Here is a 21763-nt window from a genome sequence, read left to right as displayed (position 1 = left end):
CAAATGGGAGCACTGGGAGGCAATGGGGGCTATTGGGAGGCAATGGGGGTAATGGGAGCACTGGGGAGCACTGGGCAGCAAAGTGGGGCACTGGGGGGTAATGGGAGCACGGGGGGGCGCTGGGGGTGGCACTGCTGACGTCACTTGCAGCCCGTGACGCCACTCGCAGCTGTGTGACGTCAGGAAGACCCCGCGATGACATCACGCCACCGCAGCTCCGCCCCCCGCGCTCCGCCTCCCGGCCAAAACGGCTCTTGCGCGACGGTCCCTAACGGCTGAGGGCTGTACCATTCTGCCGCGCTGCGGGGGGGTGTGGAAGAGCACCCCACGCAGTGGTAGAACCGCGGTCCCAGGCACCCACCGCTGCGCACCCGGTTCCCCGCGGAGAGTCTAAGGTCGGCGGGGGGGGATCCCTCGGTGCTCGGCCTCACGCAGCTTTATTCCCGGTCCACCTTCCCCCAACACCACCCCCCCCAGTTTTGCCGTGGTACGTGCCAGGGGCTGAGCCGCGCCTGCGCAGCGCGGGGCGGCGGCGGCCGGACGTTGGGAGCGCGGAGGAGGAGGAAGGCGACAAAATGGCGTCGACGGGTGAGCGGGGCCGGGCCGGGGAACCGAGCGCAGGGCCTGGGCTCAGCGCTGCCGGGAGGGGGTGAGGGGGGTACGCGTTACTCCTCGTTAAGGGGCCGTGGAGGGGGGGATCTGTGCCCTTTGCGCCGTCCGGGGGTGCTCGGGACGGGCCCGGGTGCTTGCGGGGGTCTTGTGGGGAGAAACGTGGAGCATGAGAGGAGGAGCGGTGCGGAGAGCTCGGAGCGGAGGCGCAGTGAGGTGTAAATCGCTGGGGGCTGCTCCATAAAGAATGTGTGCGGAGTGTGAAGGGATGGGGTCGGTAACGGGGAGGTTCCTGAGCGGATGGGTCCGTGCTGGGGGTAAGCCCCGCTCCGGTGCACGGGAAGGGGCTGCCCTGCGGCTGCCGGGCCATTGTGCGCCTGAGCCTTGTGGAACGGGAGCGTTCCCGTTGGAAATGAAGGCTCGGAGGGGGCTGAGTGAGGAATAGTCCCGAGTTATTTGTGTTTGGAGCGGGGCGGGTTTGAGCCTTCCCGAGGGGGGAGGATCTAAGGGGGAACGTGTTCAGTTCTGGGTCCCTCACTGCAAGAGAGACCTTGAGGTGCTGGAGCAGGGCCAGAGAAGGGCAATGGAGCTGGTGCAGGGCCTGGAGCACAAGAGAGATGGGGAACAGCTGAGGGACCTGGGGGGTTCAGATGGAGAAGAGAAGGCGCAGGGGGGACCTGATGGCTCCCTACAAGTGCCTGACAGGAGGATGGAGCCAGGAGGGGCTGGGCTCTGCTCCCAAGGAACAAGGGATGGGACAAGAGGAAACGGCCTCAAGCTGCACCAGGGCAGGTTTAGATGGAGCTGAGGAACAATTCCTGCCCCACAGGGTGCTCAGGCATTGGAACAGGCTGCCCAGGGCAGGGCTGCAGGCACCGGCCCTGCAAGTGTTCACACAGCGTGGAGACGAGGCCTCAGTGCCATGGGTTAGGGGTGGCCTTGGCAGTGCTGGGAATGGTTGGACTGGATGAGCTTAAAGGGCTTTCCCAACCCGGATCTATGGGTGCTGAGTTGAAGACCCAAGCAGAGGGGTTGGTTGGTTGTGGTCTGTAGCAGGGGAGGTCCATGCTCAGCAGCCCCCTGTGTTTTTAAGTACTTGGAGGTCTCTGGTAACCCAGTGTGGTGCAGAAAGTGGGGATTCAATGGGAACTACAGAGGTTGTGGTGGCTGGAGGGGGAGCAGAGGGAGATGGGGGGGTGTGAAGGGGAATCTTGAGTATTTATGGGAATGGCTTGAACCTGCCAGAACAGGGGAGACTGAGATGAGCTCTTAGGCAGAAGCTGTTCCCTGTGAGGGTGCTGAGGTGCTGGCACAGGGTGCCCAGAGAAGCTGTGGCTGCCCCATCCCTGGCAGTGTTCGAGGCCAGGTTGGACACAGGGCCTTGGAGCAGCTGCTCCAGTGGAAGGGGTCCCTGCTCGTGGCAGGGGTTGGAGCTGGAGGAGCTTTATTGCCTCTTCCAACCGAACCCATTCCTTGATTCTATGAATGGGTTTTAGCACTCGGGGTTGAGCAGAGCCAAGAGCTGTGTGTAGGCTGTGTGTTTTAGCACAGAGCACCCACCTGAGCCCCATCAGTGAGGGTTTCAGTGCTCAACCTGACAGCCTGCAAGGGAAGCAGCAATAGTGCCAGGGGAGTTCAGCAGCTTGTGCTGTGCCTTTGGCACTGTGGAATCCTTCCATTCGGTGCTGGTTATTGCGTGTGGGGATGTGGGAGCTTCCTCGTGCTCTGGTGTAAGGGCAGAGTGATTCAGACCTGTCCAGAATGACCCCCAGAGCCTGGGAACATATTGCCTTGTCCTGGCAGCAGCAAGGGAAGTGGGAAGGAGGGAAAGAGGGAAGTTCACATTGAGGGTTAGGAGGAGGAGAAGGAGAAGCTTTATTCGGGATGTATCCTCAAGAACCAGGAGGTCCTGTGTGTGAAAGCAGGGTGTCCAGAGTGATTCCTAGTGCTCCATCACCCCCAGCTAGGAGCTGGCATCCTCCCAGCCTGCAGGGGCATGGAGGCTGTAGGAAGCCATCAAGGGCTCCTCACATTCCCAAGAGCACTCCGAGGGGTGATTGTGATGGAGACACCAAATCCCTTCCCCTGTCCCTGCCTGAGGAAGGCTCCAACATCCATCTTCTGCTCCAGCTCCATCATGGCCTGAGCACCAAATGCAAGCGAGGTCTGGATTCGTTCCTCATCTCACTCCTCGGGACTTCTGTGGTCCTGGGAGAGCTGGGATCTGCCTGGAATGGTCTGGATTCATCCCTGGCTGTAGTTGTTGGTGACCTGGAGGGGAAATGTACTTGCAGGAGCTGTCATCATGTCAAATACAACCTTGTAATTGCCATGTGGACACGGTTTTCATTCCCACCAGCAAAGCACTTCGACAGAGGTGATTCTGCTTGGGATATTCAGCAGGATGCAGGGCTTAGGGAAAGGAATTCCAGGGAGAAATGCTAGAACTTGCCAGCTATTTGCTGGTGTCCTTGCAAGCCGGAGTGAAGCAGGGTGCTTTCTCCATCCCCAGAGCCTGCAACCTGGGGCCCTTTGAACCCAGGAGAGGGGGTTGTGTCAACCCATGGCCTTTCCTTTGTTCGAAAGGGAAGCACCCTCCTACCCCCCCCCCCCCCCCCCCCCCCCCCCCCGCTTTGGGTGCTATCCAGGGTGGCAGTTAAACTACAGCAGGGTCATTTGAGATCAAAGTTGCTGCTGCAAACAGCACTTAACAATGGAGGGAAGAGAGGTTTTGTTGCTTCCCAAAGGACTGCATTTACCTTGCCCTCTGTGGCAAGCGGCTTTCCAGGTTTATAGCAGCTCTGTGCGAGCTGCAGGAGGGAATTCCAGCTGCTGTGCTCTTAACGCTGTTCATTTTCAGCCTTTGTCAAGCTTTTTATTCCCCTTTCTTTTTTGTCTTGTAGATTATAGCACCTATAGCCAAGCTGCAGCCCAGCAGGGGTGAGTAGCATTCCAGTCTTCCTTGCTTGCAAATGGTGGGCTATAAGCATATAATAATTGCAGTTTAGGCTTAACTCAGGTGTATTTGTCAATCTTTAGCTCTTAGATTCCTAATATTTCAATAAAAGAGAGTGGGATACATGAAAATCACCTTGGGATGTGTTTTGCATGGCTCAGAAATGACCTGTCTCAATTGGTTTTACAGCTACAGCGCGTACGCTCCTCAGCCAGCTCAAGGCTACGCACAGAGCACCCAGGTAAAGCATGGGAGGGCTTGTAAGGGCTCTGAGCCATCATTCTGCCTGTAACCTCCGTGGAAACAGCACCATCTGCCAGGAGAAGTTGGCTTGTTACTTCCCAAAGAGCTTCCTTAGGGTGACAACACTCTGGGCATCAGAGCCTCAACAGTCCCCTCTGTGTTCACACAGCCTACAGAGGCTGTGGACGGGATTGGAAAGCCTCATTCTCAATGTGTGTAACACAGCACTCAGTGGTGCAGGAGAGAAAAGCCTACAGAAAAGGGGGAATACCATTTGGGACATTGCAGGAGGAGGGGGGATGGATTATTCCTGCAGTAGGATGGGAAAGCCCTGTGCCAAAAGCAGGCAGGAGGACAGGTTTAATCTGGACATGTGGGTCAGTTTAAACAAACCTGACACCAACTTTTACTGTGAGTATCTTGAGGCAGAACCATTGCTACCAGTTGTAGGTTAAACAGGAGAAGTGTAGCAAAGTAGTAAATGTAAGAGCAGAAGGTTTCAACTCCATCCTCTAGTGGGAGACTAAACCAAGTAAACTCAGCTGTAGACAGATCCTGTGGGAGGTTCCCAGTGTTTCCTGCCGCTGGGTGACAAGAGCTTCCACAGGCAGTGACATGCTCCATCTGATCAGTGCTTTCTGCTCTTGAGTTGAGGGAGTAACATAGGCTTAGATCCCAAAAGGCCTTTCAGTTCCAGGCTCCTCCAGGAGTTGGGAAATCCCTTTGGGAATATGGGTGGTAAGGTTGTTTTAGTGTCATTTCTTGAGCTAGAGCTGGGGTTTTACCCTAAACCAAGCTGCTGGCAGCATGAAGCTGTTGGAGGTTGGCTGGTCCATGGCATGGGGCTGAGATAGCTCTGGAGCTGCTTAAACTGCAGCACCAGCAGCTCTATGCTAATCCAGTGGGAATCCTGTGGCTGAAGCCATCCTCCAGAACTGACTCTCACTGAGTTAAAAGGCACCAGGGTGGGAGCAGTGGTCACAGGGATGGTTTGGTGATGGCAAGGCCTTGGATGCTCCCGCTGTTCCCATCCTTGGGTCCCAACACAAACTCCTGCTTCCCAAGCTGTCAGTTGATGGACATGAAGAATATACAGAACAACCTCACTGAAACCTTAAAGAGGTTCCTTCTAGTGCCCACTGAAGGGGTTTGACCCTGAGGTAACTTGGTTTTCCTCCTGCACTTCTGCCCTGAGTAGTCCCATGTTTCAGTTCAGCTCTAGGAGGTACCTGTGAGTGCTGATGGGTGCCCAGGCAGCTGGGAGGAGCTGGGTGCTTTCATGCTTTAGATAGAGACTAATAGGGACAATAGCAAAGGCTCCCCTCTGCTCCTGGCCTTGGGAAGCTGCCTTTGTAACCTCATTGTCCAAGCTTTCCTCAGTAGCATTGGCTTGGCTCTGGTCGCTTTCAGTACCTCAGGTAACACAGCTGCAGGTCTGGGTGCATCTCTGCACCACCAGTGAGTCTCTTGTGGTGAGGAGTTAACTGCGTGTCATCTCTGGAGCAGACGTACGGGCAGCAGAGCTATGGAACCTATGGACAACCCACGGATGTCAGCTACTCCCAGCCCCAGACGACTGCGACGTATGGGCAGACGGCCTACGCCACGTCCTACGGGCAGCCCCCCGCAGGTAAGAGCCCCCTCAGGCCTGGGCCTAACCCTGGGCAGAGGGTAGAGCTTAGGTCTGCATTGGGGAACTCCAGCCCAAACCATGCTCTGCTGTGGAAGGCACTTCCATCCTCAAGCCCACCTTGAGCCAAGGGCACTTCCCAGTGATATGAAGAGAGGTTCTCCTCCCCCTCTACTCTGCCTTGGTGAGGCCGCATCTGGAATATTGCGTCCAGTTCTGGGCCCGTCAGTTCAAGAAGGACAGGGAATTGCTTGAAAGAGTCCAGCGCAGAGCCACAAAGATGATGAAGGGAGTGGAACACCTCCCTTATGAGGAGAGGCTGAGGGAGCTGGGTCTCTTTAGCTTGAAGAGGAGACTAAGGGGTGACCTCATCAGTGTTTACAAATATGTAAAGGGTGGGTGTCAGAATGATGGAGCAAGGCTTTTTTCAGTGATATCCAGTGATAGGACAAGGGGCAATGGGTGTAAACTGGAGCATAGGAGGTTCCATGTGAACATCAGGAAGAACTTCTTTACTGTAAGGGTGACAGAGCACTGGAACAGGTTGCCCGGGGAGGTTGTGGAGTCTCCTATGTTGGAGATATTCAAGGCCTGCCTGGACAAGTTCCTGTGTGATGTACTGTAGGTTACCCTACTCTTGCAGGGGGGTTGGACTGGATGATCTTTTGAGGTCCCTTCCAACCCTTGGGATTCTGTGAAGGTGGGTGCTGCCTGGGTTTGGGTGCTGGAACCAATCCTGGCTGCAGAGTGCTGTGCTTGGAGCAAACCAGCCACAAGCTGTGCTCCCCTGGAGTGTGGGCTCTTGGGAACCAGTGTCCTCAGTGCTTGGGTTGATAAAAGTCCCATCAGTGAATGTGGTGGGAGCCTGTTCTGGTAGTGTCACCCTCTGCTTTCTGTCCTGTGCTTCCCACAGTGGAAGGGACAGGGACAGGTCTGACTGTCCTGCTCACTCTTGCATGGAAAATGCTGTTTAATCCCATGTAAACTTGTGGGGTTAACCCTCTAGTGGCATTTGGATTTCCAGTGCAGCCACATGTTGATAGGACAAGGGGGAATGGGTTAAAAAAAAACAGGGGAGATTTAGGTTGGATCAAAGGCAGAAGCTGTTCCCTGTGAGGGTGCTGAGGCCCTGGCACAGGGTGCCCAGAGAAGCTGTGGCTGCCCCATCCCTGGCAGTGTTCAAGGCCAGGTTGGACACAGGGGCTTGGAGCAGCTGCTCCAGTGGAAGGGGTCCCTGCCCGTGGCAGGGGTTGGAGCTGGAGGAGCTTTAAGGTCCCTTCCAACCCAGACCATTCTGTAGTCCTATGTTTCTGTGTTGGTTACTGTGCTGCAAACTATTCCAGACTGGAATTTTGTACATTGAGTGCCTTAATGCCTGAAAGGAGCTGCTGAGCCATGGCTCCATTCTGGTAGATTTGGACTGAATATCCACATAGCCCAAATTGAGAAAGAAATCCCATTTTCCTGTTAGTAACCCCTTGGGTGCTGTTTGCTGTAGGTTCAGCCTTTGCTATGGGACACTATAAATGTCTGTTAGAGCCGGAGCTGTCTTAAATGCTTCCCAAAGCAAGGGAATACCAGCACAAGCAGTATAGTATCTGGCCAGAGAAGCCACTGAGGATGCTTTACAAGGAAGAAGTGAAAAGAAAGTGTTAATTTATGATCTCTGCAGTTAGACAGCACTGAAAACAGTTAAGGTCTTTACATGGATAAGGAAAACTTCTGGAAGGGGAACCAGCAGCTCTGGGATTTTTCCTTTCTTTTAGAAGCATATGGACATAAACTGGCAGCAGAAAGGATTTATAGATTTCCAAAATTCCTTTCTTAGGAATGTTTGAGCCCTTTAATCCTTACTGCAGGCTCCAGTCCTGCAGGGCTCCCAGGAAGCTGCCCTGCTGCTGCTTTGCTTTGTCCCTTAAGAGTGCATTTGCTAAGCTGGGATCTCCAGGAGGGGAGTAATGGAATCCCAGCCTGGTTTGGGTTGGAAGGGACCTTAAAGCTCCTCCAGCTCCAACCCCTGCCACGGGCAGGGACCCCTTCCACTGGAGCAGCTGCTCCAAGCCCCTGTGTCCAACCTGGCCTTGAACACTGCCAGGGATGGGGCAGCCACAGCTTCTCTGTTGATCCAGGCTAAGCACCACATTGGGTTTATTCCTCCTACCCCTTCCTCTCCTTGAGGAGCCCAAGCTGTGCAAGCACTGATGGTGCTCAGAGCCTTCCCCCCTCTCTGGTCTCTGCCTTTCATGCTAAATACAGCCTGAAGCGTTGCCTGGGGCGTACACCATGCCCTCAGGGACGTGCCATTTTTCCACTTGAATCCCAGTTTACTTTTCCTGGGCATTGCCTCTCTGTGCAGAGGGATGGCTGCAATGACTTCAAAGCAAAGTGCCTTTTCCTGTCTGAACAGCTTATTTTGGGTTAGATGCTCTTGTGGTCAGGACAATTCAACCCCTGGGCACATCCACCCCAGTGCTGCCACCCAGCCTTGGGCTCCTCCTGGGCTACCACCCAGGTCCTGCTGCTTCCTCCCTGGGGCTGTAGGAGAAGGTGTCTTGGAGTCACCTCATCCTTTGGTATGGAGAAGAGGGGTTCAGGAGCCTCCGGACACCAGCTGAATTGAGGGATTTATGGGCACCATCAGATCTCTGCTCATGGGTTGCTCTTTAATCCTTGTCGTGTATGAGCAGGAATTCAGGAGTAAAGAAAGAGCTGCATGGTTTAGGGTGGTTGGCTTTCTAAGCACATTGTGTGAGGGCAAAGACATCACTTCAGATGTTCACATAGGGATCTTGCTTTAAGTCGCATCCCTCCCCAGCCCCTCACTAGCACAAGCTCTGGGCCACACAGGACCAGCTCTTTGGGCACAGCCCTTGTGGGTACCTTTTCTTGCTGCTGCCATTAGAGAAAAGCCTTCAGAAGCTGAAGCCTGCTTGTTTCAGAGTAAACTTCTCTGGATGCAGCATTTCCAGTTGATATTCCCTGAGGACAAAGTCCTGCAAGCTTCCCCTCCTCCTGAAGGATTCTTAGGCTTTGATAAGGGTGTTCCTTGCAGGCTCGGATACTTTGAGTGGAAATGAGCCATGCAGCTGGAGGCCTGAAGCAGGTTATCCCAGTTCTTCCCTATGGACTCCCCATTTCACTTAGTACCTGGTAGAGGGAACAGAGAGAAGTGGTGTCATGTAAATGCCCCCTCAGAAACACACCTCCCGAGGGTTTCCATTGTAGCCAAGCTCAGTGTTGAATGCAGATGCAGCCCAGCAGGGTGGTAAACCACTTACTGCCTTTCCTCTAGTACAAACCCTTCCCTCTGGGCACACTCTCACAGAGGGAAGGCTCCATCTAGAGCTGAAGCATTTAAAGTCGGGATTATTCCGAGTGGTTACAAAGCTCCTTTGCTCCATGGGAGAGGTTAGTGCTGTCCCTAACAGTGCTGAGAATAGGGCTTAGGCATGGGGGGACCACCCTAAGGCTCCAGGTCCAGGCAGAGCAGCCCAGGGCAGGGCTGTGGCTCCAGCAGCACTTACGCAGGCTGTACTTATGCAAACAAGAGGCTTTTTTAGGCTGTGGTCAGGCTGCAGCCACTTAAAAGAAGGGCTCATTTAACATCTGGTGTCAGTGATCTCTGGTGGAACGCTGTGCTGGCTCACAGGGAAGTGTTTGAGCTGCTTCAGTTTGTCCAAGGCTCCAAATCACACTCACGCTGTCCTCAGCAGCATCCTGTTCAGCAACACTTGGAACAGGACTTTGCTGCTCAGAGAACCCCTCAGCAGACAGGAACCCCTGAAACAGGCTGATAGTGGTTCCTGTGCATTGTTTCCAGGTTGAGACCAGCTTGATGTGTCCAGGTTGGCTGCCCTGTGGTGTGGAATCCAGCCCATGGTGTCCAGCAGGAGGCTGGTGCTGTGAGGAATGTGGTGAGGGCTGGTTTTAGGCTGGTTACTGCAGGGGACAGGCTTGTGTCCCCTTAGAGCCCCCCTTCTCCATAACCAGGAAGCTGGAGAGCAGCACTATGGGACAGAAAGCTGATGTTTGAGGTTTCTCTAATGCACACTTCCTCCTCTCACTTCCTTTCCTCTTCCCTGGGGATTCTAAGCACCTTTGGGGGAGCCCTTGTGTTTGCAGCAGGGCAGTGAGATGTGAAGGTCCTGCGGGGCTTCCTGAAGGGACTCTATTCCCCTTGAACTCCATTTGCTTTGCAAATGAGGGAATTGAGATAGAAACCACAGCCCAGTGTGCCTGAAATGCTGTAGAAGAAGAGGAGGAGCCTGGCAACGTGTCCCATGTCTCTTAAAGCCAAGTGGAGAAGCTGTTACCTCAGTTGGACATTAAGGTCCCATCATAAGCCCCAGGCACTGGGCTGCTCTTTAGCAACCGATCTGTATTTGTAGTAAATCACCTTTACAGAGGATATTTGATTGCTATTTTGATATCAGTTGTTAATATTGATTATTATGGAGTTGATTTTCCTCTTGGAAGCCTCCCTTTCGTAGTTTGAAAACTCACCTGCAAGGTTCTGGAAGAAGGCACCGTGTTCATTGACAGGTCACACTAGTGCCAAGCCAGATGTGATTCCACAGTGCTGGAAATACTCATTTAAATGAAGCTGCTTTGGGATCGTGGATATTGTAAAATTAGGCTGAAGTAAAGGCATGAGCTCAAAGCTTTTTACCTAAGCCAAGAAATTCTAAGAGAAGTGAAGGTACATAAACCACCGGGTGATCTTTTTAGACATTTCTCTTAAGATAAAGCATCTGTAAATTGTTGTCTTTTGTTCCCAGAGTAAATAAGACTTCCTGAATGCCTCACAAAGACTTTCTCAAGCCAGGCTGGTGCTATTTTATGCTTCTGGTTCTCAGATAAAGCCAGAAGGATGGGATTGCACTTCTTAAACTCTTACTTCAGAGCTTTGTGCTTTGTTACGGTAGCTGTGGGCTTTGGTACCTGTGGTCCAACCCTTTTGGATGCTGATTGAAGGCTGGCTCCTGGGAGCACGGTTTTAGGGTGATGTGGGCACTGCTGGGGCTGTGGGATGCGGCTTCCAGGGCAGGGGGGCTCTCCAAGGGGAGGTGTAGGTCAGCTCATCCATGATGTTCCTGCAGCAGTGACGTCAGTGCTGGACCCGAGGTGTGATGATGCTCAGTGGTTTGAGGTCTCCAACATGACATGAGTGTTGGGCTCTGGTTTGTTGCAGGTTACAGCACGCCGACTGCCCCCCCAGCGTACAGCCAGCCTGTGCAGGGGTACGGCACAGCGCCCTATGACACCAACACCGCAACGGTTACAACCACCCAGGCTTCCTATGCAGCACCCTCTGCCTACGGCACCCAGCCCGCATACCCGGCCTATGGGCAGCAGCCACCAGCGGCTGCTCCCACAAGGTAATACCCATCTTTCCATAGAGTCATGGAATAACAGAAGGATTTGGGTTGGAAGAGACATTAAAGCTCCTCCAGCTCCAACCCCTGCCACGGGCAGAGACCCCTTCCACTGGAGCAGCTGCTCCAAGCCCCTGTGTCCAACCTGGCCTTGAACACTTCCAGGGATGGGGCAGCCACAGCTTCTCTGGGCACCCTGTGCCAGCGCCTCAGCACCCTTACAGGGAAGAGCTTCCTTAGATCTAACCCAAATCTCCCCTATTTCAGTTTGAACCCATCACCCCTTGTCCTGTCACTGCAGTCCCTGATGAAGAGCCCCTCTCCAGCATCCTTGTAGCCCCCTTCAGACACTGGAAGCTGTTTTGAGGTCTCCAGCAGCTTCTCTTCTCCAGGCTGAACAGCACCAACATTCTCAGCCTGGCTCCTTACAGGAGCTGCTCCAACCCCTGCTCAACCTTGTGGCCTCCTCTGGACTTGCTCCAGCAGCTCCATGTCCTCCTTATGCTGTGGGCACCAGAGCTGCACACAGTGCTGCAAGTGGGGTCTTCCCCTTCCTCCCAAGGCTGTTTGCTCTTGAGCACACGCTGCCAGCTGAACCAAGACCTGCTGCTCCTCCTTTCTGTGCCTGCTGGTGCTCGAGCTTTGCTCCTGCTGCAGCTGGAGGGCTGGGGGAAGCAGCGTGGGTCGGTTCTGCTCCTGCATGGTGAGTCAGAGCTGTCACTGGGAGATGAGCAGAGCAGCACAGCAGCAAAAACAGGCTCTTGACTCACGGCATAGGACAGAAAGCAGAGCAGTGTGATTCCCACCACAGGGTCAGGCAGGATGCTGGAGTCATGCACGTGCTGGAGGCAGTTTCCTTTTTAAACCACTTGTGCCTGAGTGCTGACATTGCTGTATTTAGTTGAATTGTTTGCTCAGGATTCAGCCTGCATCATATAAACTCATTTAGTGAGGACTAAAAACCACTTTAGGCAGGTACCTGAGGGCAGCCACTCCAGTTAGCAAAGGTAGAGCTTGGCTGGGTTTGTCAGATTGCACTTGAAGGATCCATCCTGATGCCTAAAATACCCTTTCCCCAGCTTTTACATCTCTTTTTACTCCACTGTTAAACACTCATAACAGGAGAGAACAAATACAAAAGGGGTCATTCCAATCCCATGCAAAGGGTTCTCTATTTTCAGGCCTTGAGAGTTAACACGAAGCATAGAATGATGGTTTGTGTAGAAAAGGACCTGTAAGGGTCTCCCAGTCCAGCCCCCAATGTCCTTTTCGTTTCATCAGTAATGTGTATGGGGCAGTATTTGCTTGTGCTGGATTCCAAGTCACCCTGGATTGCCAAGGGCCGGTAGGGACAGGCCAAGGGGAATGGCTTGAATCTGCCGGAGGGGAGACTGAGATGACCTCTTAGGCAGAAGCTGTTCCCTGGGAGGGTGCTGAGATGCTGGCACAGGGTGCCCAGAGAAGCTGTGGCTGCCCCATCCCTGGCAGTGTTCAAGGCCAGGTTGGACACAGGGGCTTGGAGCAGCTGCTCCAGTGGAAGGGGTCCCTGCCCGTGGCAGCGGTTGGAGCTGGAGGAGCTTTAAGGTCCCTTCCAACCCAGACCAGTCTTAGTCTGTGACTGAACTGACGACATTTCTGGCTGCTTTTGAGCTCATCCTTTCTCTCTGCACAGACCCCAGGATGGCAGCAAACCAGCAGACACCAGCCAACCACCATCGAGTACAACCGGCTACAGCCAGCCCAGCCTGGGGTACGGACAGAGCAACTACAGCTACCCCCAGGTGCCTGCCAGCTACCCCATGCAGCCGGTCACTGCACCACCCTCCTACCCCCCTACCAGGTAACTCAGCTAAGCCTCATGCTGCTGCTGTGCAAATGGGTTAGCATGGGCAAGAGGGGGTTGAAACAAACCCATGTGGTGGTTTTGGTGTCCTGGGAGTAGGGAGGGGGGTTCTTGTTGCAGGGAGGATGGTCGAGTGCATACGTGTCTGTGTACACCTCCAGCAGCAAGGTGAAAAGATGACAAATGTTAAGAGGTTTCCCGGATAGAGAGTGTGTTACAGCTACCTTCTGCTGCCTCCATACCCATCCTTTGCCAAGGAGCTTGCCCTCCTCCCCTCAGAGTCTGTAATACACTGATGCTGACTTCCAGAGTGTCTGATTTGAAACCCTCAGCCCCAAGGGCTGGTTCTTTCCCCATCAGCTGAAGATGTTTCAGTGCCAGGGCAGAAGAGGAGCCTGTTACCTGCCTTGTTGCTGATTTTCTTGCCCTGGTGCTTCTGCCTCTTTCTCGAGGCATGACTAAATGGTGACAGGCCACAAGGATCTTGCTTTTCGCAGGCTTCTGTGTTGATTTTGCCTCCTGGCACCAGACTGGCCTCTGCAGGGTGACTTCACCTGTTTAAATGGTTTATAACACCACATATGGCTTATAATTGCATTACCCTCTGGTGTGAGGCACTCCTGTGGCCTCATGCACACTGCCAGGGAGTTGGCTCATTGTTGCAATGCTTTTGTCTTCCAGCTATTCCTCCACGCAGCCGAGCGGTTACGATCAGAGCACTTACTCCCAGCAGAGCACCTATGGGCAGCAGAGCACCTATGGACAGCAGACAAGCTATGGCCAGCAAAGCAGCTATGGGCAGCAGCCCCCACCGACCAGTTACCCCCCCCCGAGCGGGTCCTACAGCCAGGCCCCCAGTCAGTACAGCCAGCAGAGCAGCAGTTATGGCCAACAGAGTGAGTGGTCGGGGAGGAGAGGGTCTCTTCTTGCCCTTTCAGTGTGGGCTGGCTCTGAAGGAGGTTCAGTTTGGGTCTCAGGCTTGGAGGTGCGTTGAAGGGAAAAGCCCCCAGCACAAGAGGGACGTGGAGCTGTTGGAGCAAGTGCAGAGGAGGCCATGGAGCTGCTGCGAGGGCTGGAGCAGCTCTGCTCTGGAGCCAGGCTGAGAGAGCTGGGCTGGGGCAGCCTGGACAAGAGAAGGCTCCTGAAGGGGAGACGTGAGAGCAGCTCCAGTGCCTAAAGGGGCTGCAGGAAAGCTGGAGAGGGGCTTGGGACAAGGGCCTGTAGGGACAGGCCAAGGGGAATGGCTTGAACCTGCCAGAACAGGGGAGACTGAGATGAGTTCTTAAGCAGTAACACTGCAGTGCTCCCGTCAGGGCAGTGTTTGACAGACAGAGAAGCACCAAATACTGTGGAGGCTGGGCTGGGTGAGGTGTGGTGTAACCAGCTGTGGGTGGGAGTTCTGCGGGGTTGGGCTGGTAGACCCCAGCATCAGACTTGATTCCACACTGGAAAATAACACATCTCTCCTTAAATGAACGCTGCTGCTGTAGGTGCTGGAGCAGTGGTGGTTGTGATGATGCTGTGGGGCTGGAGGCAGGTCCGAGGGCTCAGCGAGGGGACAGGCAGCTCCCTAACGTGTTTGTTGCAACCTTTCCCAGGCTCATTCCGTCAGGACCACCAGAGCAGCATGAGTGTCTATGGACAGGATTCCGGAGGCTTTTCAGGCTCGGGAGAGAACCGGAATCTGAGCGGCCCCGACGGCCGCGGCAGGGGACGAGGGGGATATGAGCGAGGAGGCATGAGCAGAGGTGGGCGGGGAGGAGGACGCGGTGGAATGGGGTAAGAGCAAATCTTTTCTCCTTTTATCTACTTCTGGTTTACCCATAGGCTTTGAAATGGAAAGAAGGGACTGAAAGGTTGACATTGCCAAGTGTATTTCCATGGAGATCACCTCTGTAGCATTGAACACCCATGGAAGTATTATCCTTAGGGGGAATAGGAGCAGGATCTGTTTGGCTTTCATCCTGCAGCTGGTTGGGCCCCAGGTTGGTGGAGGGGATGGTATTAGGGGAATTGCTAAACCTGGAACTTTCAGCTCCCTTCGTACTGTGCAGAGGTGAGATCCTCTCTGGGGTTGGACAGTAACCCTGGATCGAACACACACAAACCTCCCTGTGCCCCAGCAGGGGGAATGTCGGCAGCGTGGGCACAGACACAGCAGCAGCCTTGTGCCAGCCGCAGCCGTAGCACATGGAGCAGCGTGTGCCTGGTGCAGGTCCAAGCCATGACTCTTGAGTGTTCACAGCACTTAGAGCTTGGTTGGAGCGTGAAGAATGACCCCCTGAGAACACAAAGAGCTCCCCCTTGGAGCCTTCAGGTGCTCTAAATCAGTTTGGCCATTTCAGCTGATGGCAAAACCTGGTTTGGTAAACCCTGTCCGTGGTGGTCTGATATAGAGGTGAGGAAGGAGGACAAAGCCCAAAGGCTCCTAAGAGAAGGAGGCTGTAGCTTTGTGTGTGTTCCATCCCTTGGGACCGTTGGGCAGAGCTATGCAGAGTGCTCCTAGGTGCACACTGGGCTGTGCAGTGCTGGCCTCCTCCCTAGGCAACTTTTCCTGGTGCTGTACGGCCTGGTGGCAGCCAGAGTTTGGCAGCTGAGAGTCCCACTCTGCATAGCTCTGTCACAGTGAAGTGGCATGAAATCTTTATCGGAGAAATCCACCTCCCAGTGTCTGGAAATGGCAGATCAAAAAAAGCCTGGCTTGTGTTGGGATGCATCCGGCTCCAATTGGCTCGAGTGGAACAAGAGTTCCCTGGTTCTGCATAAAGATTTCACCCATGCTGTACTGATCACTAATGGTTGGCAGTAGGTGTAGACACTTGAAATGTCTATCATCACATCTTCAAATTCCTAGCCCCTTCGGAGCTGCTCATGCCAAAGGTTTTGCCCGCTTGATTCCGTGCCCTAATCCGAGCTTACACTGAGCACGGAGCCATGTCCCACCTGAGTAGACCCTTTCCAAGGGCTCCCCAGCTTTATGGACATAGACTTTGTGCTGTCCATAGGCAAGGTGGCCCTTCCTAGGAACACCAAGGGGTGGGTAGGGGAACTCGGCCCTCCTTAGCATGCTGTGGTGATGGATTTCAGTGTCTCCTGCAGGTAAGGAGCTTGATGTTCTTAACGTGCCCTTTTCTTTTTTCATTGACTCAATTATTTTCTATTTTCATTGGCTGTTAAACATGGAAACTTTTTAACATGCTTTGTCGCATTTATATGCTACAGGTTACAAAGTGAGAGCCTTGTATACACACTTCAATACTTAAAAAGTACCCGTACTCAGTACTCAGCCGGCAGCATAATGAAAAGTGGGACTAGACACGGTGTCCATATGGAGAGGAAAAAAATATACATAGGATTATTTTTGACCCCAATGTATTCATTGTATAAATGGAATCCTTCTGTAATGTGTTTTGGTAACTGCATCCTTGTTGTTTGGTAATAAAGCCAGAGGAGGTGTACTCTAGAATTGTGTAACGTTAACAAGTGTAAAGCATTGTGTTTAACACGAGAGCCGTGACGTAAATGGTGTGTGCTCAAAGGAGCAGAGCTGCATGCAACACCTTGAATCTCTGTATTGACAACTTTTTTCTTCCCCAGTATTAGAGGTGCAATACTTGCTAGAAAACAGGCAGTGCTCTCCCTCCTCCACTCCTCCACTTCCAAACAGCCTTTGTGCCTCTCCCAAAGCGAGGGAGAAACAGCCAAATCCTTCCCAGGTGGCGTTTTCCTAATTACCCAGTACTTGGAAGCGCTCTTTAAGCTGTGAAGGCTTCAGCCACAGCTTTCCCTTTGTACCGAGACACGGTGTGTGTCCACAAAGCTGCACCCCAGGCCCCCGAGCCCCCGCTGTAATGCTGTTAAGTTCTCTCTTCCACTTGTTAAACTCAGTGCTGTAAAAGGGTGTTCTCCCGAGGGGATGAGGCAATGTGAGCTGAACTGTGTTGTAGGCATCGCGTGTGGTTGTCTCCTACCTGTTGAACTGTTAATGTCAGGGCCGCGCGGGCTCCGTGCGCTGCCAGGGGCTGAGGGTGCACCTTTGTGTACACACCGAGGGGAGGGAGCTGCCCGGCCGCCCAACCCCACCATGAGGCTAAAAACATGATCTCCAAACCCGCTAAACTGTGCTTCGTTTTTGAGCTGTGAGTATTGCACCGCTAATACCCCTCCAAGTAACGCAAAGGGTTCCGCCAAGCAAGGTGGTGGGCTCAAAGCACACGAGGGTGCCTTATATGTAAAGGAAAATTGAGCGAGCTGCCCTGAAGAAAGGCATAGTGCCGAGATGAGAGACAGACAGACAGATGCATTGTTTGGAGATGTTTTAGCCAGTGCCCTTCTTCCCCAGTGAGCCGCAGAGGCTCAGAGCGGTCCTGGCTTTGTAAAGGGAAAGGCCTTCATTTCTTCGTTTATCCCCCCAGCAGCGCTGGAGAGCGAGGTGGCTTCAATAAGCCTGGTGGTAAGTTTTTGAGCATTACAATGGATAGTGTTTAATAAAGCAAAAAAAAAGTAAAAAAATAAAAAAAAATAACAAATTGCAGTCAGTTTGTAGCACAAAGTGTAATTGTTATTCGTTTAAAGTGGTTAAAATGCCCCATGCCACGGGCACTGCCGGCAATAACTGCGCTTACAGGACACAGGGTAACGTGGAGGAATTGAGCAACCACTCTGTGTAAATGTGGGGAGGCAAAGAATTAATTGCATTTAATAACTATTATGTAAAAGTTAACTTTAATGACAACGATTGGGCTGGTAAAGCAGTAAAACGAGCCAGTGTCCTAGTGGTTAATGGTTGGAAAGCTGCTCAGACCAGCAGGCAGCTGGGCCGAGAGGGTGCGTTGCTGCTCTGTCTGCAGTGCAGGTCAAGCTGAGTTTAACCAGCGCCATCGCACGGTGGTTTTACGTAGCTAGTGTTGTGTGTGTCGGTTCTGCAGCCCCCAAGGCCTGCACTAACACGGCTTCTTATGATTCTTTCTCCACTGGCAGGACACATGGAAGAAGGACCGGACCTTGATTTAGGTGAGCATCAATTCGTTGCCCTGTTCCCTGCTCCGGATGAGGGTGGCAGCTTTTTCCAACCGTTTCATGAGTCCCAACTTGTCAGGCTGTTGGGAAACCACCCTTATTTGTGAGGCACCAGAACTTGGTGCTGCTGCTCTGTACCTGGGAGAGCACAAACCCTGTTTGCAGCAGGCTTAGCCCAGAGCTCACTCCGTAGCCTCCACCTGTGTCATTCCAGCCCGTTGCCATGCAACTCTTCCCTTCCTGTTGCACAGGCGTGTCTGGAAGTGATGTGTCAGCCTGGCAGGGTCAGCACGGGGTGGACATCCGGGTGGGGGAGCCCAGAGGACACAGAGCAATCCCTCATCCTCATCTCCATGTCTCCCATTAGCACCAAGTGGCTTAACCCCATGGTCTCCCCTGCCTTCCTGCATGGAGATGGTGGGGTAGGGTCACTGCTCCCAGTGCCTGGGTGTCTGTGTCACCTCATGAACATGCTCCTTGGGAGTGTAGCTGCAGCTCCATGATGAAAAGCACTTTGGAATGTTGTATCCCACCCTGATGCCCTGAATTCCCTCCTAGGCCCCCCCATGGATCCAGATGAGGACTCGGACAACAGTTCTGTGTACGTGCAGGGACTCAATGATAACGTGACCCTGGAGGATCTGACAGACTTCTTCAAGCAGTGTGGAATTGTCAAGGTGAGGGACACACGTGTGTGAAGGTTGGCTCCTGGCTAGTGGGGGACAGGGATCACCCATCCTGGAGCATGGAGCTCATCTCCCTGCAGCTCTCCACTCCCAGGAGCTGGTAGGGCAGCACAATGACCACAGACAGTGTTAACCTATAGCTCATGCTTCACAAAGAGCCTGATTTGTCCTTTGAGCCTGATGAGGCTGTGGAGGAAGCGTGGATCTGCTGCTGGTGGGACATGAAAGGGATCAGGGTGGTGGGGATGTAGGAGGAGGATGTGGGGAGGCTGCAGGTTGGTTCTTGCACAGGCAGGCTTATGGTGAGAGATGGCTTGAGGTGACGTCTGTGTCCTCCAGATGAACAAGAGGACCGGGCAGCCCATGATACACCTCTACATGGACAAGGAAACTGGCAAACCAAAAGGAGATGCCACCATATCTTACGATGACCCATCCACTGCCAAGACAGCCGTGGAGTGGTTTGATGGTGAGAATGTGTGGGGGGTGTTTGAGATGGAATCACTTTGTTTGCCATTATAAAGCTAAATCTTTCCAACCAAAGGCAGCTTAAAGTCATAGAACCAACCAGGTTGGAAAAACCCTTTAAGCTCATCCAGTCCAACCATTCCCAGCACTGCCAAGGCCACCCCTAACCCATGGCACTGAGTCCTCGTCTCCACGCTGTGTGAGCACTTGCAGGGACAGTGACTGCAACCCTGCCCTGGGCAGCCTGTTCCAATGCCTGAGCACCCTCTGGGGCAGGAATTGTTCCTCAGCTCCATCTAAACCTGCCCTGGTGCAGCTTGAGGCCGCTCCATCAAGCATTTGTGTCCTCGGGGTGTGGAGGATCAGCAGTCACCCAAGGCCAGCTTTAGGTGGTCAAGCTTCAGCCTAAGAAGCTCCTGGGTGTAACTGGGCAGACAAGCATGGTGCTGGCACCTTCTCCTGCACCAGTGAACGCCTCGGTGCCCATGGAGGGACCGAGGCCAGCTCCAGTGATGCTCTTGCCCTCATCTTCCTCCTCCCAGGGAAGGATTTCCAGGGCAGCAAGCTCAAAGTGACGCTGGCGCGGAAGAAGGGCCCGATGAACAGCATGCGGGGCGGGATGCCGCCCCGGGAGCAGCGTGGAATGCCACCCCCCCTGCGCGGAGGTAACATCCCCAGAGCACCCTGCCTGGGCGAGCAGCACCCATGGGTGCTCCCTGGCCTCCAGCCAGGGCCACGGCACCAATGAACCTTCCTTGCAGGGCCAGGGGGACCGAGCGGCCCCATGGGGCGCATGGGAGGCCGAGGTGGAGACCGGGGTGGCTTCTCCTCCAGAGGACCACGGGGATCCAGGGGGAACCCATCCGGAGGGAGCGTCCAGCACCGAGCTGGTGACTGGCAGTGTCCCAACCCGTGAGTATCCCTGGGGCTTCTGAGCATCCCTCATCTGGGAATGATCCCGGAGCACCTCCCGCTCTGTGCTGACCGCTGCTTGTCCCCAGGGGCTGCGGGAACCAGAACTTTGCCTGGCGAACGGAGTGCAACCAATGCAAGGCTCCCAAGCCCGAGGGGTTCCTGCCACCGCCATTCCCACCTCCAGGTGCGTGTGTGGGGCAGACACAGTCCTGATCCTGGGTTGTGCTCCTCTGGGAGCAGCACTTCTTGGAGCTGCTGTGGCTCCATCCCTTGGGAGCTGTGAAATGGAAGCTGGGGCTCCTCTGCTTTCTGTTCCTCACACACTTCCAGCACTTCCTCTGCTGCCAGTGCTCCTCATTGGGGCTTGTTCTTGGGTCTGTTCTTTGGGGTTCCTCCTCAAGGTTCTTCTTGGAGCTCCTCTTTGTGGTTCTCCTTTGGGGCTCTTCCTTTGGGTTTCTCTTTGGGTCCCCTCTTTGGGGTTCCTCCATGAGGCTCTTCCTTGAGGCTCTTCTTGGGGCTCTTTGTGGTTCTTCTTTGGGGCTTTTCCTTTGGGTTTCTCCTTGGGATTTCTCCTTGGATCTCCTCTTTGGGGTTCCTCCATGAGGCTCTTACTGGGGCTCTTCTTTATGGTTATTATTTGGGGCTTTTCCTTTGGGTTCCTCCTTGGGATTTCTCCTTGGATCTCCTCTTTGGGGTTCCTCCATGAGGCTCTTACTTGGGCTCTTCTTTATGGTTCTTTGGGGCTTTTCCTTTGGGTTTCTCCTTGGATCTCCTCTTTGGGGTTCCTCCATGAGGCTCTTATTGGGGCTTCTTGGCCCTGGGTTCAGCACTTCAGAGCAGCACTCAGCCCGTGTTGGGCAGTGCCCTCCAACGAGTCCCCACACTCCCTTTGACGTCCCCTGGCATTCCCAGCAGCTCCGATGCCGGAGCAGCGCCTGGCACAGGGCAGCTTCCGCCCTCTGAGGCTCTCCCCTCCCGCAGGTGGTGACCGCGGCCGGGGCGGCCCCGGGGGGATGCGCGGCGGGCGCGGCGGTGGCCTCATGGAGCGCGGCGGCCCCGGAGCCATGTTCCGAGGTGGCCGCGGTGGCGACCGAGGCGGCTTCCGTGGTGGCCGCGGCATGGACCGAGGCGGCTACGGAGGAGGTGGCCGCCGCGGGGGAGGAGGAGGAGGAGGAGGAGGACCCGGGGGGCCCCCGGGACCTCTGATGGAGCCCATGGGAGGTGGCGGCCGAGGAGGGCGGCGTGGAGGACCAGGGAAGATGGACAAGTGCGTATGAGGAGGGGTGGGGATGCTTCGGGCATGGGGGGGGGACGGGGCCACACCGGGGCCCTGTTGGGTTTGTTTGAGTGTTCAGTGGGTGTTCAATAGGTGTTCAATGGGTGTTGAGGTGTTCAGTAAGTGTTCAGTGGGTGTTGGGTATTCAGTTGGGTGTTCAGGGGGTGTTCAGTAGGTGTTGGATGTTTGATGGGTGTTCAGTGGGTGTTGGGTGTTCAGTGGGTGTTCAATGGGCGTTGAGGTGTTCAGTGGGAGTTGGGTGTTCAGTGGGTGTTCAGTAGGTGTTTAGTGGGTGTTGAGGTGTTCAGTGGGTGTTCAGTGGGGCTCCTGAGGACACCAGCACTGATCCACGCATTCCCTGTGTATCCACATACAGGGGCGAGCACCGCCAGGAGCGCCGAGACCGGCCCTACTAGACCCCCCCCTAAATCCCCTCCCCCCCCACCCCCGGAGCTGCGTTTCCTACCAGATTTATTTTTTAAAGCAGAAATGAACCGGAAACACGGAAAAGTTTTAACTTTCTAATTCCATATTTATAACGTTGGCCACGGCGCGAGGAAAACACCTCCCGGAACCCCCATCCAACGGGCGCGCGACCAGTTCTTGTGGCGGTTGGTTCCTTCCTTCCCCCCCCGTTTATTCCCGTTCCCCGATCCCGGTTGGCGCCGCTGTTCCCGGTTGTCACGGTTGGTTTTTTTTATGCCGATCCAATAAACCCCCGCTGTTTGTACCGCACCCCCGCT

The 21763-nt window shown here is 54.3% G+C and overlaps 1 protein-coding gene across 2 annotated transcripts; it reads left to right on the top strand.

Annotated features, from left to right (window-relative positions):
* Positions 1–491: 491 nt before the first annotated feature.
* On the top strand, positions 492–21755 carry EWSR1 (EWS RNA binding protein 1). 2 transcript variants are annotated; one of them, XM_034068256.1, is made up of 17 exons: positions 492–588; positions 3513–3549; positions 3755–3806; positions 5315–5438; positions 10630–10816; positions 12486–12653; positions 13338–13552; positions 14255–14435; positions 17075–17109; positions 17637–17669; positions 18234–18352; positions 18701–18830; positions 19372–19494; positions 19591–19741; positions 19831–19928; positions 20726–21011; positions 21397–21755. In XM_034068256.1, the coding sequence occupies exons 1-17, from the start codon at positions 576–578 to the stop codon at positions 21434–21436; spliced, it is 1992 nt and encodes a 663-aa protein (XP_033924147.1). In that variant the 5' UTR covers positions 492–575; the 3' UTR covers positions 21437–21755. The 2 variants fall into 2 exon arrangements, with proteins under 2 accessions (XP_033924147.1, XP_033924146.1); XM_034068255.1 differs by having other exon boundaries at positions 17072–17109.
* The last annotated feature ends 8 nt before the right edge of the window (positions 21756–21763 follow it).

Source organism: Melopsittacus undulatus, chromosome 12, assembly GCF_012275295.1.
Source record: "Melopsittacus undulatus isolate bMelUnd1 chromosome 12, bMelUnd1.mat.Z, whole genome shotgun sequence".
Classification (NCBI taxonomy): domain Eukaryota; kingdom Metazoa; phylum Chordata; class Aves; order Psittaciformes; family Psittaculidae; genus Melopsittacus; species Melopsittacus undulatus.
The sequence above is the reverse complement of the archived record's forward strand: the minus strand, read 5'-3'. Positions and strand labels throughout refer to the sequence as shown.